This window comes from Eutrigla gurnardus (genome assembly GCF_963514095.1).
Source record: "Eutrigla gurnardus genome assembly, chromosome: 1".
In the NCBI taxonomy this organism is placed as follows: Eukaryota; Metazoa; Chordata; class Actinopteri; order Perciformes; family Triglidae; genus Eutrigla; species Eutrigla gurnardus.
The window spans coordinates 33,957,429-33,973,560 of NC_139915.1; the positions used below are offsets into that span (position 1 = coordinate 33,957,429).

Below are 16,132 nucleotides of genomic sequence, written 5' to 3' on the forward strand. Positions count from 1 at the left end.
TACTACCACCTCACTTCTACACACTACTACCACGTTACTACTACACACTACTACCACCTCACTACTACTACCTCACTAGTACTACTACCTCACTACTACATGCTACTACTGCCTCACTACTACTACTACTACCAGCTCACTACTAGACACTACTACTACTACACACTACTACTACTACCACCTCACTACTACACACTACTACCACTACTACTACTACACAGATCCAGATTCTCTTCATGAACAGATGTAACGGATATCGATAGGGCATAAAAAGGGGACGACCCAAGAACTTGTTCCCTGCTCTCAACCAAACCTGCTGCTTTGTATCAACTTTATCAGAACAGTTACAGGACACACTGAGCTCCATGACTGCAGGCCACCTAGTGGCCTCGACGAGGGTCGACTACTGTCCCCAGACCACCTCACTACTACTACCTCACTAGTACTACTACCAGCTCACTACTACACACTACTACTACCTCACTAGTACTAGTACTACTACTACCACCTCACTACTACTACTACCACCTCACTACTACTACCTCACTAGTACTACTACCACCTCACTACTACCCACTACTACCACCTCACTACTACTACCTCACTACTACCCACTACGACCACCTCACTAGTACTACTACTACCACCTCACTACTACACACTACTACCACCCCCTAACTACACACTACTACTACCTCACTAGTACTACTACCAGATCACTACTACACACTACTACTACCTCACTACTACTACTACTACCACCTCACTAGTACTACTACTACCACCTCACTACTACACACTACTACTACCTCACAACTACTACTACCACATCACTACTACACACTACTACCACCTCACGACTACTACTACCACATCACTACTACACACTACTACCTCACTACTACTACTACCACCTCATTACTACACACTACTACTACCTCACTACTACAAACTACTACTACTACAAACTACTACCACCTCACTACTACTACCACCTCACTACTACAAACTACTACCACCTCACTACTACAAACTACTACCACCTCACTACTACTACCACCTACTACTACACACTACTAACTCACTACTACACACTACTACCACCTCACTTCTACACAGATCCAGATTCTCTTCATGAACAGATGTAACGGATATCGATAGGGCATGAAAGGAGACGACCCACATTGATTTTCTGCAGAAGACATGAACACACATTCTTTGCCGTTCCTTCTTTCTCTGTACCTCTGTTCCCTCACCATACAAGGCGGCAGTGTGTTACCCCAAAATACATAAAACACATAAACACATCATTTTAATATCACAGGATGTGACAGAGCTATTTAAATGGGCAGGAAAAACTTTTAAACATAACAACAAATCTCCTCAAAACCATGACAAGATATACAGGAGGGAGAACAGCGACCTCTGCTGGGCAAATTAAAACAGTACGTGGATGGGAGAAAACGAAAACGAAACTTCTCACCTGTAGCACAAGTAGGCTACAGGTCCCCGCCCCATGGAACAGGTAGGAGCTGTTTGTCTGGTTAGACTGCAGCGTTTCTCTCCGCCTCCTGTTGATCACATCTACTTCCCCAACGAGGCGCGGCTCATCTGGAACCAGCCTCATATATTCATGTGAAGACTGAAGCCCTTGCTGTCTGTGATCACCTGTCGACGGCGGCCTGAGGTAAGCTGACGACAGCCGATGGGAACTTGTGATGACTGATATGTGGGCTGCTTGTGGCTCCGTGATGCGGATCACGTTGGTGCTGGTTTACCGGAGACCTGTTCTTGTGTAACGCTGGCTGGATGTGTGGAGATACCATGAAGTACACACGTCCTGTACTCGAGTAGAAGTACGCATACTTGTGTTCAAAAATACTCTGGGGAAAGTAGAAGTACTGGTTCTACTTCTTTACTCAAGTCAAAGTGTAAAAGTACTGGCTCTGACATCCGGAAGTAAAAAGTATCACTATGAAGGACAATTCTACTGGCTGTTTGTTGACAAGACCAACTGAAACTCTCGTCAAATTAATGAGAAAATAAATAATCGTTGATTCCCCTCAAATGTATTAAAACTAAAGTAACAAGCCTGTTTTGAAAATGTGATGAGTAGAAAGTACAAATATGAGTTGTTAAATGTGAAATGTGATTTAGGAAGGAAGACGAGCTCTTCTTGTCCTGGTTCTTGTTTGCTTGTTTACTCCGTCGGCTGCATAGCTGTGAAGTTATCGAGTTCACCAGCCGTTTGTGCTTTTGACTCACATCTAGAAAACTGGGCTCATGTGGGACACGCCGGATCTCCAGTCCCTTTATTTCCTGTTCCAACTAAATCTAGTCATCAGGACGGTTACTAGGTTTAGACTGAAATGACGCAGCTTCAAGGGGGCGGGGTCACAGAAAAGGGGCAGGGCTAATGTCAATCAGAAGCTGTCAGTGACGTATAGGATTCTGACTAAATGAATGTTGAGGATATAAATCAGTCATAAATAATCATCAAATCATGTTTGTGATTCATTCAAACAACAAAATATGCATCGAGTTGTTGGAATGTGTTTTGGTTTGTTGGTCTCTAGTCGTCCCACTTTCTCAAATCTGATGCTAATGTGGGACAGCATGCTTTGGGTCATCTGGGACAGTCATGGAAGCTCTCTAAACAGGGAAAGGTGCATTCAGGGACTTCCTGAATCAAACCAGGAAGGAGAAACTACCTGCAGATGTCAGACAGGGCTTCATGGCAAATACAGTCGGTCCCGGTCTAAACACTGTTTGTCTAGATAACTAGCACATACTCAGCTAGCTCTATAGCTAGCAACATTAGCCTGCCAACTAGCCCAGTTAACTCCTTGGTCTCATGCTGGTAGACAATGTTCTGTTCTCTCGCTCTCTCTATCGGATTCATGAAGCTTAACTAGTGAGAATCTTAAAGTGTATTTATTGTATCAGGATGCAGCAGCAGAGACCAGACTCGCCTGGACCTGGACCTGGACCTGGACCTGGTCCCAGCTGTGTGTCCATGAAGAGTGACGCGTCTATGGGTCGCCCTATTATGTTTAAAGGTGACCAAGCTGCTGATGGAAGGTAAGAACTGAACCTGAACTCTCTTTAGCGGATGAATCAGGTCTAGACCAGCCCCCTTAAACAGTAACTCAGAGTCCACCAGCCCTGAATCCTGCAACCCGTCAGGTCTTCTGAGCCACGATGATGTGAGAGAGTGACAGTGTCGTGTTTCACTGAAACTCTCACAGAAAGGACCAATTAAATGGTTTTTAACTGGGATTAAACTACAAAATAATAAATATACAATCAAACCTTAAAGAGACAGTGAGGAGAAAACCTTCTGAAAGGAAAGACTCATAGACGCCGAGAAACCTTAAGAGTTAGAGAGAAGCTAACTTGGCTAACATGAAGGCTAATGACAAAGAAGAGTAGTGGGGAGGCTAAGCTAAGCTAAGCTAAGAACAAAAAGACTCCAAACCAACAGACACCAAACTCGAGCACCGTCTTCCTCTCACTCAAGGGAGGTTATAGAGTAGTAAAGTAAGACACTTTATATCCAGCAAACTCTTATTTTAGGTGTTAAGGTAACTGATAATGCCCGAGGACGTGTCTATTATCAGGAGGTAATGGACTACGTGGAGGCCAGAACCGTCCGATGCCCAGTGGAGAGTTAGCAACCAAAATGTAAAGTTTTTAAGAGTCATGACTCCGTTTTCCCATCATTGTCACCCCATACAGTTCTAATGCAACGGAAACGTTGTCCACTGCTGCTAGTGTGAGTGTAGCACTAAGACGAGTGTTCACATGTCCACGTGGTCTCATGTGACCCAGATCCATTCAAAGTATTGATCCTGACACTAGCATCAACTCTCAGAACATGACTCATCAATATCATCAAAGCAAACTGATTAATGAAGCTTAACTAGTGAGAATCTTAAAGTGTATTTATTGTATCAGGATGCAGCAGCAGAGACCAGACTCACCTGGACCTGGACCTGGACCTGGACCTGGACCCAGCTGTGTGTCCATGAAGAGTGACCGGTCTACCTGCAAAACGGCATTGACCCAGAAAACACCCCAGCCAAAAGGAAAAAGAAAGACTCTGCAACAGACACAGACGACCGACACACCACAGAAATTAAGGTCAGTCTGCTTGACAGCATAAACAACAAACTGGATCTTCTAACGTCATGAGGAAGTTAAAGACATGCAATAGCCTGGAATTTCCCCAAAACAGCATTGTAACACTGCAAAAACCAGACCTGTTAATACAAACGCATATTGTTACTAAAGAAAATAAACTGATGAAAGAAAGTGGACCTACAAACCCGCTCCATGCACGACATCCCAGAATCGTTAATCCCAGACTTCATGACAACCTCACGTAGAGGAGGGTCTGTTCTAAAGGGGATCTGAGCCTCAACAGGCCAGCCACCTCCTGCTGGGTCTGGTGGCGGCCCAAAGGAGGTGAGGACAAGGCAGCAAGGAGGAGGAGACGGGAGACAGATTTAAACTTGTATCATCAAGTTAAAACCTACATTTAAATAATAAATAAATCCAGAAAGTTCTTCCCGGATCCAGCTGTCCTGACCGGTTCTGACTGCCCCATAGCCACGCCAATGCCTCTTTGTCCACAGAGCCTGACCAGAGATAACCCTCTCCTTATATATTTATTATTATTATTATTATTATTATTATTATCTGTCTTTTTTCCTTTCCTCTCCCTCACTTTGATTAATACTCTCCTCCTTTTGCTCTTTCCTCTCTCTATCTTTCACACAGAAAACTCCTCCATTCACCCAGTGAACGGTCTATGGCTGAACAAGCTGCTGATGGAAGGTAAGAACTGAACCTGGACTCTCCTTGGAGGATAAATCAGGTCTAGACCAGCCAGAGAAAAGTTAAGGGTCAGAGAGAAGCTAACTTGGCTAACGTCACAGCTAATGCCAAAGAAGTGGATCTAGACTAAGCTCAGCTAAACTAAGCTGGGTTTACATCGGAGCTACTTGAACAAGAGTCTTGGTCGGTCGGTCAGTCTTTACAAAAACATAGCGACTCTACTGGTGTGGCATTGAATTGCATTTCGACACGTAAACCTCACCATCACGGTCTCCAAGCAACTGCGTGGCCGTTGCGTGATCACTACGCGGAAGCATAACCGAGGCTTTACTGTAGTTTTCAACTGGCTGTACAAGTAGTGTCTAGTGCTGTCTTGAGCATTTTCAGGTAGCGTCACCGAGTTCTGACCTTTGCATTGGAAAACACTGAGAATAAACTGTCATGATGAAAACATGACAAAGCCATTTGAATATCTTGTTCATAAACGATGGTGTCAAAACTTTCATTTTGATGACACTGGCAGTTTCATTGCCATGAATACTTGCTTTTGAGGAATGGACTATCCATTTTGAGCAAGTGACGTGATTTTGCAGGTTATCCACTAGGTTTTGCAGTTTGCACTAATTGTTTTGAGAAATGCACTAACTGCTGTGCAAATGCTAATAGTGATGTGAGAAAAGCACTCAAGCGACTGAGAAAAACTGTAACTAACGACATGTCAATGTCGTTTAAATCAGTGGACGTTTTGTTTTTACATGTTTTAACAATGTCCAAAAGTTCTTTTTTCATCTACTGCCTTAAGAAACATAGAGCAGGGATTTATCTCCAATAAATTCTCATACATTTCTCCAGATGTCCCTGGATCTGGGATTTGTTTAGCCAGGTCTGGTCCAACATTTACAAAAAAATGATTAAAACTGTTAGCTACATCCTCCATATTATAATTTTCTTTGTCCTTCAATAAAATATTTAGGGTAGTTTGTCTTCCCCGCGCCATTTCTGATAATACTATTAAGTATACTTGTTACGCCTGGCCTAGGGGTTGCCAGGACATAACACATGTGACCCCTCTCTTTTCCCACTCCCAGAATAAACCACACAAAACCAGAACGGATGCAGTCCAAAATAAAGGGGATTTATTCACCCAAACAAGAGAGGCTTCAGGGTGAGCAATACCTAAAACAACAAACAAAACAGCTGGGTGGTAAAACTAGCTTTCCTATCCAAAATAAAAGGAAACCAAATACAGGTTGTCTTACCTCACTCCCTCAGGCTTAAGGCTACTCACCACTACTAAAACTGGACTGACTGCAAAATAAAAAATACACTGTGGTCCAGAAACTCTGCCACCTCCATCAGTTTACACTGGTACGAACGAAAGGCAACGAGAACAAGCAACGAGGGTGTCAATGTCAAAGCAATGGGTCAGCATGCAAGGGAGAAGGGAGAGGAATCGACCCAGAGCTGCTGCAGGCTCCATCTTTGAAACGTCCCCCCACCGAGGATCCATATAAGTTCACTTATTCTTGTACTTTTTAGATTTATTTTCTTAATCTTTAGTTCTCTGTTGTAGGAAATCTCTGTAGAGTGTATTTTTTTGCAGGCATTTTGTAATCCCGTTATATTTCATGGACATTTAGTATTCATTTTTTTTTTTCTGTTACATTCTTTGATTGGACAGTTTTTTATCATATAGTGACTTAAACATAGTAATGAATGTTTCATAAGCACTATCAATGTCTGTTTTTGGTATATTATGTCCCAGTTTTGTGCCATTAAGTCCTTTTTTAGTGCATTGATAGCTTCCTCTGATCTCACTCGTCTGTATTCTGTTAGTTTGTAAGGTTTGTTGTTCCTGTGGATGTAGTCATAAACTATGAAAATGATATGATGATATGATAGAAATGAAAGTTTACCCGGGAAATTCAGATCTTTTCTCTGTTGGTCTGTTGAACCTCAAAAACACACATTAATTCACAACAGCTGGTGCAATCTTCCACCTGAGTAGTTTGTAATTTACACGCATGAATGAATAATGTGAAGGTCTGAACTGCCAGACATCTCCCACAATGCAACTTTCACCTCACATTACTTAGTTTGACAGCAGGATCATTTGTGTTTATTTGCATCACTCGTGACGTTCTAGATAGGAAGAGGGTCTTACCTCCATATCATGACCTATGTATCATGATCATATCGTATTGGGATAATCATGTTTTGTGATAACTGGGTGTTGTGGATTATATTGTGATGTATGAAGATTATCTAGTGAGAATCTTAAATTGTAATTATTGTTTCAGGGTGCAGCAAGTGAGACCAGACTCCCCTGGACCTGGACCTGGACCCAGCTGTGTGTCCATGAAGAGTGACCAGTCTATGGGTCGCCCTGTTGCATTTAAAACTGAACAAGCTGCTGATGGAAGGTAAGAACTGAACCTGGACTCTCCTTGGAGGATAAATCAGGTCTAGACCAGCCAGAGAAAAGTTAAGAGTCAGAGAGAAGCTAACTTGGCTAACGTCACAGCTAATGCCAAAGAAGTGGATCTACACTAAGCTCAGCTAAACTAAGCTGGGTTTACATCGGAGCTACTTGAACAAACAAGAGTCTCGGTCGGTCGGTCAGTCTTTACAAAAACATAGTGACTCTACTGGTGTGGCATTGAATTGCATTTCGACACGTAAACCCCACGCAGAACCATCACGGTCTCCAAGCAACTGCGTGGCCGTTGCGTGATCACTACGCGGAAGCATAACCGAGGCTTTACTGTAGTTTTCAACTGGCTGTACAAGTAGTGTCTAGTGCTGTCTTGAGCATTTTCAGGTAGCGTCACCGAGTTCTGACCTTTGCATTGGAAAACACTGAGAATAAACTGTCATAATGAAAACATGACAAAGCCATTTGAATATCTTGTTCATAAACGATGGTGTCAAAACTTTCATTTTGATGACACTGGCAGTTTCATTGCCATGAATACTTGCTTTTGAGGAATGGACTATCCATTTTGAGCAAGTGACGTGATTTTGCAGGTTATCCACTAGGTTTTGCAGTTTGCACTAATTGTTTTGAGAAATGCACTAACTGCTGTGCAAATGCTAATAGTGATGTGAGAAAAGCACTCAAGCCACTGAGAAAAACTGTAACTAACGACATGTCAATGTCGTTTAAATCAGTGGACATCTTGTTTTTACATGTTTTAACAATGTCCAAAAGTTATTTTTTCATGTACTGCCTTAAGAAACATAGAGCAGGGATTTATCTCCAATAAATTCTCATACATTTCTCCAGATGTCCCTGGATCTGGGATTTGTTTAGCCAGGTCTGGTCCAACATTTACAAAAAAATGATTAAAGCTGTTAGCTACATCCTCCATATTATCATTTTCTTTGTCCTTCAATAAAATATTTAGGGTAGTTTGTCTTCCCCGCGCCATTTCTGATAATACTATTAAGTATACTTGTTACGCCTGGCCTAGGGGTTGCCAGGACATAACACACGTGACCCCTCTCTTTTCCCACTCCCAGAATAAACCACACAAAACCAGAACGGATGCAGTCCAAAATAAAGGGGATTTATTCACCCAAACAAGAGAGGCTTTAGGGTGACAATACCTAAAACAACAAACAAAACAGCTGGGTGGTAAAACTAGCTTTCCTATCCAAAATAAAAGGAAACCAAATACAGGTTGTCTTACCTCACTCCCTAAGGCTTAAGGCTACTCACCACTACTAAAACTGGACTGACTGCAAAATAACAAATACACTGTGGTCCAGAAACTCTGCCACCTCCATCAGTTTACACTGGTACGAACGAAAGGCAACGAGAACAAGCAACGAGGGTGTCAATGTCAAAGCAATGGGTCAGCATGCAAGGGAGAAGGGAGAGGAATCGACCCAGAGCTGCTGCAGGCTCCATCTTTGAAACGTCCCCCCACCGAGGATCCATATAAGTCAACTTATTCTTGTACTTTTTAGATTTATTTTCTTAATCTTTAGTTCTCTGTCTTTGGAAATCTCTGTAGAGTGTATTTTTTTGCAGGCATTTTGTAATCCCGTTATATTTCATGGACATTTAGTATTCATTTTTTTTTTTCTGTTATATTCTTTGATTGGACAGTTTTTTATCATATAGTGACTTAAACATAGTAATGAATGTTTCATAAGCACTATCAATGTCTGTTTTCTGGTATATTATGTCCCAGTTTTGTGCCATTAAGTCCTTTTTTAGTGCATTGATAGCTTCCTCTGATCTCACTCGTCTGTATTCTGTTAGTTTGTAAGGTTTGTTGTTCCTGTGGATGTAGTCATAAACTATGAAAATGATATGATGATATGATAGAAATGAAAGTTTACCCGGGAAATTCAGATCTTTTCTCTGTTGGTCTGTTGAACCTCAAAAACACACATTAATTCACAACAGCTGGTGCAATCTTCCACCTGAGTAGTTTGTAATTTACACGCATGAATGAATAATGTGAAGGTCTGAACTGCCAAACATCTCCCACAATGCAACTTTCACCTCACATTACTTAGTTTGACAGCAGGATCATTTGTGTTTATTTGCATCACTCGTGACGTTCTAGATAGGAAGAGGGTCTTACCTCCATATCATGACCTATGTATCATGATAATATCGTATTGGGATAATCATGTTTTGTGATAACTGGGTGTTGTGGATTATATTGTGATGTATGAAGATTATCTAGTGAGAATCTTAAATTGTAATTATTGTTTCAGGGTGCAGCAAGTGAGACCAGACTCCCCTGGACCTGGACCTGGACCCAGCTGTGTGTCCATGAAGAGTGACCAGTCTATGGGTCGCCCTGTTGCATTTAAAACTGAACAAGCTGCTGATGGAAGGTAAGAACTGAACCTGGACTCTCCTTGGAGGATAAATCAGGTCTAGACCAGCCAGAGAAAAGTTAAGAGTCAGAGAGAAGCTAACTTGGCTAACGTCACAGCTAATGCCAAAGAAGTGGATCTACACTAAGCTCAGCTAAACTAAGCTGGGTTTACATCGGAGCTACTTGAACAAACAAGAGTCTTGGTCGGTCGGTCAGTCTTTACAAAAACATAGTGACTCTACTGGTGTGGCATTGAATTGCATTTCGACACGTAAACCCCACGCAGAACCATCACGGTCTCCAAGCAACTGCGTGGCCGTTGCGTGATCACTACGCGGAAGCATAACCGAGGCTTTACTGTAGTTTTCAACTGGCTGTACAAGTAGTGTCTAGTGCTGTCTTGAGCATTTTCAGGTAGCGTCACCGAGTTCTGACCTTTGCATTGGAAAACACTGAGAATAAACTGTCATAATGAAAACATGACAAAGCCATTTGAATATCTTGTTCATAAACAATGGTGTCAAAACTTTCATTTTGATGACACTGGCAGTTTCATTGCCATGAATACTTGCTTTTGAGGAATGGACTATCCATTTTGAGCAAGTGACGTGATTTTGCAGGTTATCCACTAGGTTTTGCAGTTTGCACTAATTGTTTTGAGAAATGCACTAACTGCTGTGCAAATGCTAATAGTGATGTGAGAAAAGCACTCAAGCCACTGAGAAAAACTGTAACTAACGACATGTCAATGTCGTTTAAATCAGTGGACATCTTGTTTTTACATGTTTTAACAATGTCCAAAAGTTATTTTTTCATGTACTGCCTTAAGAAACATAGAGCAGGGATTTATCTCCAATAAATTCTCATACATTTCTCCAGATGTCCCTGGATCTGGGATTTGTTTAGCCAGGTCTGGTCCAACATTTACAAAAAAATGATTAAAGCTGTTAGCTACATCCTCCATATTATCATTTTCTTTGTCCTTCAATAAAATATTTAGGGTAGTTTGTCTTCCCCGCGCCATTTCTGATAATACTATTAAGTATACTTGTTACGCCTGGCCTAGGGGTTGCCAGGACATAACACACGTGACCCCTCTCTTTTCCCACTCCCAGAATAAACCACACAAAACCAGAACGGATGCAGTCCAAAATAAAGGGGATTTATTCACCCAAACAAGAGAGGCTTCAGGGTGACAATACCTAAAACAACAAACAAAACAGCTGGGTGGTAAAACTAGCTTTCCTATCCAAAATAAAAGGAAACCAAATACAGGTTGTCTTACCTCACTCCCTCAGGCTTAAGGCTACTCACCACTACTACAACTGGACTGACTGCAAAATAACAAATACACTGTGGTCCAGAAACTCTGCCACCTCCATCAGTTTACACTGGTACGAACGAAAGGCAACGAGAACAAGCAACGAGGGTGTCAATGTCAAAGCAATGGGTCAGCATGCAAGGGAGAAGGGAGAGGAATCGACCCAGAGCTGCTGCAGGCTCCATCTTTGAAACGTCCCCCCACCGAGGATCCATATAAGTCAACTTATTCTTGTACTTTTTAGATTTATTTTCTTAATCTTTAGTTCTCTGTCTTTGGAAATCTCTGTAGAGTGTATTTTTTTGCAGGCATTTTGTAATCCCGTTATATTTCATGGACATTTAGTATTCATTTTTTTTTTTCTGTTGTATTCTTTGATTGGACAGTTTTTTATCATATAGTGACTTAAACATAGTAATGAATGTTTCATAAGCACTATCAATGTCTGTTTTCTGGTATATTATGTCCCAGTTTTGTGCCATTAAGTCCTTTTTTAGTGCATTGATAGCTTCCTCTGATCTCACTCGTCTGTATTCTGTTAGTTTGTAAGGTTTGTTGTTCCTGTGGATGTAGTCATAAACTATGAAAATGATATGATGATATGATAGAAATGAAAGTTTACCCGGGAAATTCAGATCTTTTGTCTGTTGGTCTGTTGAACCTCAAAAACACACATTAATTCACAACAGCTGGTGCAATCTTCCACCTGAGTAGTTTGTAATTTACACGCATGAATGAATAATGTGAAGGTCTGAACTGCCAAACATCTCCCACAATGCAACTTTCACCTCACATTACTTAGTTTGACAGCAGGATCATTTGTGTTTATTTGCATCACTCGTGACGTTCTAGATAGGAAGAGGGTCTTACCTCCATATCATGACCTATGTATCATGATCATATCGTATTGGGATAATCATGTTTTGTGATAACTGGGTGTTGTGGATTATATTGTGATGTATGAAGATTATCTAGTGAGAATCTTAAATTGTAATTATTGTTTCAGGGTGCAGCAAGTGAGACCAGACTCCCGTGGACCTGGACCTGGACCTGGACCCAGCTGTGTGTCCATGAAGAGTGACCAGTCTATGGGTCGTCCTGTTGCATTTAAAACTGAACAAGCTGCTGATGGAAGGTAAGAACTGAACCTGGATTCTCCTTGGAGGATAAATCAGGTCTAGACCAGCCAGAGAAAAGTTAAGAGTCAGAGAGAAGCTAACTTGGCTAACGTCACAGCTAATGCCAAAGAAGTGGATCTACACTAAGCTCAGCTAAACTAAGCTGGGTTTACATCGGAGCTACTTGAAAACCTGGTGCATCAGCATCAGACTCCAAGTGGGTCTGACCAAACTGGGTACTTGATGCGTTGGGAGACCGGTTTGGTCTAAACACGTAAAGAAATCCAGAGGAATCAGGAACAGGCAACCGGTCAAAGTCCAGGAACAGGTACGAAGGGAGAAACAGACACGTATCAGGTCCTGGATCAGGCCAGGGTTCAGGTTTTCATGGGAAGCAAAGGCAACGTTGGAACTTTTATATTTTTTTAACTTTAATCATCCATTAACAGACAGTTCAAGGCAAGCAAGCAGCAACCAGAGAGACAATCTGTCAAGTCTGTGTTAGAAAGACTCACACAAGGACCAACAGCAGACATATCAAGTACAGTTCACCAGCTACACCATCTGGACCAAGACCTGAATGAGGTTTCCTGCAGGTTTGAGAAGCCAACGGTTAGCTACTAAGATGACTTTAACACGTAGCTGTAAAGTTGACCTTGAATTATGAAGCTAACTTTGTTAGCAGCTTCACACCAGAATCCACATGGATCCAGATCCAGTAAGGTTGCCGCTCAGGGTGCCATTCTGCCGCTTGTGTTCATCAGAACCCGAGGCTTCAAAACCGTAGTCCACAAACCAACGGGTGATGTCGCCATGACAACGTCCACTTGTGATCTGCAGTCTGTGCTTTAGTGACTCTTTGAACTTGGTTTTCTCCACAGAGTTCAGCAGATCTCAGAGGTTCCGTTTACCCGGCAGCATCAAACACACCTGGACTCCATATTTATGGTGAGTACATGTACAAGCTCACCTTTCACTATTAACCACATCGACTACAGATTCAATGCTGAACTGGTTCTAGTGGTCTCCATGCTGCTCAGACCCACACATGAACCCCATGTTGGGTTCTTTAGAGTTCATGTTCAGTTTATCCTTCTGTTCCAGCTGCTGGAGGAGAACATCTGCACTTTTGTGAAGAACGAGCTGAAGAAGATCCAGAAGGTCCTGAGTCCAGATTACCCAGAATGCTTGGAGAGTGAGGATGAGGAGTTGTTGGACGGTGAGGATGAAGAGCAGAGGAGGAGGAGCAGAGAGGCGTTTCAGAAGATCACAGTGGACTTCCTGAGGAGAATGAAGCAGGAGGAGCTGGCTGACTGTGTGCTGATGGGTAAGAGGATTTTAACAGATTTAACATGGTGGAAAGAAGAGAAGGATTCAATATGAAGAACTTCATATTTCCAAACTCTTAATAGGCTGCACACAACTTCAATGTTTGTTAATGTTCGGATGTCAGAATCGATATTCCAACACTCAAGTTCTACAGAGTTCAGACAGGATCACGACCGTTTCAGAGAAACAGGTGTTTCACTTCACCCAGTGACCGTGTTAACTGGTGACTTTCAGCTCGTAGGAACTAAATGGTTAGGTTACGGTCTACCAGGATATTTAGAAAACCCAACGGTACTATTTTCAACACGTCATCATACCGTCTCTTTCTATGATGCTGTATTGTGATGTGTTGTAGTCATAGGCGGCCTGGGGGGCCCCCAAACATGATGGGATGGCCGATCAAAAGAAACAAAAAGAGTGAATAAATGAAACTTGTGGTGAAACTGTAGGCTAGCCCTTTTTAAACAGCGTCTCTGCATTATCTCAGGAGCGGTGGTTCGGCAATTCTCCACAGATGGTGATTCACACAGAGCGAAGCATCTCCGCCGATCACCTGTGATTCCCACAGAAAGTGAGGCTCCTAATGAGGCGCGATGGTACACGTCATGATGATGACGTTGGCGTCAAACATCCTGGAAAGTAGGCGAATTCGACTTGATGTAGCCGCCTGCAGCGCGCTACCTAACGTGATGTATTGTGGGTTGAAAGCGATGCATGATGGCTAGAATTGTGTCCGACTTAGCAGCCGACTGCAAAGACGTCACAGGGTCGCGACCATATCATGTGAACCAAAACATCGCGGGAACAAGTTTTTAAGAGCCGCTGCTTGCGGCGCTTGGCAGCGCGGTGAACGGTGGCTGCAACCGGCTTGTCCACACCTCCGCTACAGGTTCTCATTGGTTAAAAGTTCAATGACGTGTGTTCAGGTCCGCACTCGGCGGCCACCTTGTGGTGAAATGATAGTTTTTATTTTGGTCGCTTTGATCTTATGGCTTGATCTTAAGTTCCGTGCATTGTGTTGTAAGTAGGCCTATTATATGTGAGGTCTGGTTAATACAAACATAAAATGATAATACAAATATACTGGGAAAAAGAATGCCTTCCACATGTTGCCTTGCGTGCGTGTGTGTGTATGTAATATATATATATATATATATATATATATATATATATATATATATATATAACACATCCTCTTTGGTTTGCTGCTGTGTTCTATCGCTTGAGTCACGTTGACTTTGTTGTCCGACTTGACGGCGTTTGGCTGCCGTCTCTTTTAGAGCCCGCCCCCTCAGACACCTGCAGCTCTCGTCGGCGTGATAAGTCAAGTCAAGTCAAGCCAAGACCATCCCGAACAAGCCTAGTGACAAAGTTTGTTTTTTCTCGCTAAAGTAGCCTACATAATTCCATAATGGGCATCAGGTCGCTGTCTGACTCTGTCACTCGGGAAGGAGGCTGGGGGAAAGTTCCCTGAAGTCGGGAGGGCTGACAGTCGCAGTGATTTATTTAAAATAAAATAAATAAATACATTTATTTAAAACAGATCACCACAACCGTCGATTTGAACTCACCGGGTGTTTGTGTTTGTGGTGAAAATACATTTCCATCACAAACACTCGGTGAGTTAAGGTTTTTTGCCGGTGACAGACGCTGTTTTTCAGGCAGAAATGTGAGGAAGAGTCGGCAGGACAGGCGGGAGGACGGACGCTTCTCCACGTACAGCTGTGGTATTTTTTTTCCTCATATAAGTTGTCAAAGACAGTTAGAGTTACTACGTTACTGTTGTTTGGTTCTGTAATGTTACTGTGTGGGACATTTCTCTGTATTTAGTTGAGTGAAGGACCTGTGCAGTTATCAGACTGTCCGACGGACGCCCGCTCGCTCCGCGCCTCCGGATTATCAAGTAACATCATGCTGGATCTAAACTCTAACGCAATAACGTGAAATAACAGCAAGGTCAAAAACAGAGACAATAAAAGTGCAGCTGTGTCATAACTTGTATCAAGTTCAAAAATAGAGAAAATAAAAGTGCCACTTTGCAATCTGTTCAACAACAAAAAGACAAGCAATGCATTTGGCAAGACAGGTGAGCAAGTGAATGTATGAGACTCCTCCCTGCATTTCCACAGGCCCTGTTTTTGTGAATGAAGTTGAGGTATCTGTTCATTTACACATTCTGAGAATGATTGCTTCTCAGCATGAAGCTTTAAGGCATGTGAATTGTTTAGGTTAAACTATCTGCTGGCTGCCTTAGTCATAAATCAGCCCTGTGTGTGCGTTAAAGCTGGCTACTACTTGGAACTGAACCAGTTCTGCACCAATGGCAAGAGGGTCAGAGCTTACTTAATGTATACATTTCCATATAAGTCCAGTTGTTGCGGCGGAGGAAACGATTTAGACAACGAATGTGTCTTCAAAATAAGAGCGTTACATTGCACCCTATCGGAGTTTAGAACTGGGTTCTTAGCGGGGGGCTTTTAATTTGAAAGTAGCGGCCACTGCATCCTTTCAGGTTTCAATGCATCAGAGACGCATGGGTGCAAACATATGGGTAATTAAATGTTTCATGGGATAGGGCCTCATACATAGTATAGAAACGGGCCCCCAGATGCCTAAGGCCACCACTGGTTGTAGTGACTGACTCGTGGAGCTTTGCAGCTGCATTTCAAAGGGTTATATCCTTC

The 16,132-nt window shown here is 42.5% G+C and overlaps 1 protein-coding gene across 1 annotated transcript in view; it reads left to right on the forward strand.

Moving 5' to 3' along the window:
* Window positions 1–1,524: 1,524 nt before the first annotated feature.
* LOC311025262 (uncharacterized protein) overlaps window positions 1,525–16,132 on the forward strand; it is an 88,231-nt gene continuing 73,623 nt past the window's right edge. Inside the window, exons 1-4 of the mRNA XM_084028108.1 lie at window positions 1,525–1,687; window positions 2,947–3,081; window positions 13,001–13,067; window positions 13,224–13,446. Of these exons, the coding sequence (XP_083884234.1) occupies window positions 2,948–3,081; window positions 13,001–13,067; window positions 13,224–13,446 (424 nt within the window). The 5' untranslated portion in view covers window positions 1,525–1,687; window position 2,947. The remainder of the gene's footprint in view (window positions 1,688–2,946; window positions 3,082–13,000; window positions 13,068–13,223; window positions 13,447–16,132) is intronic.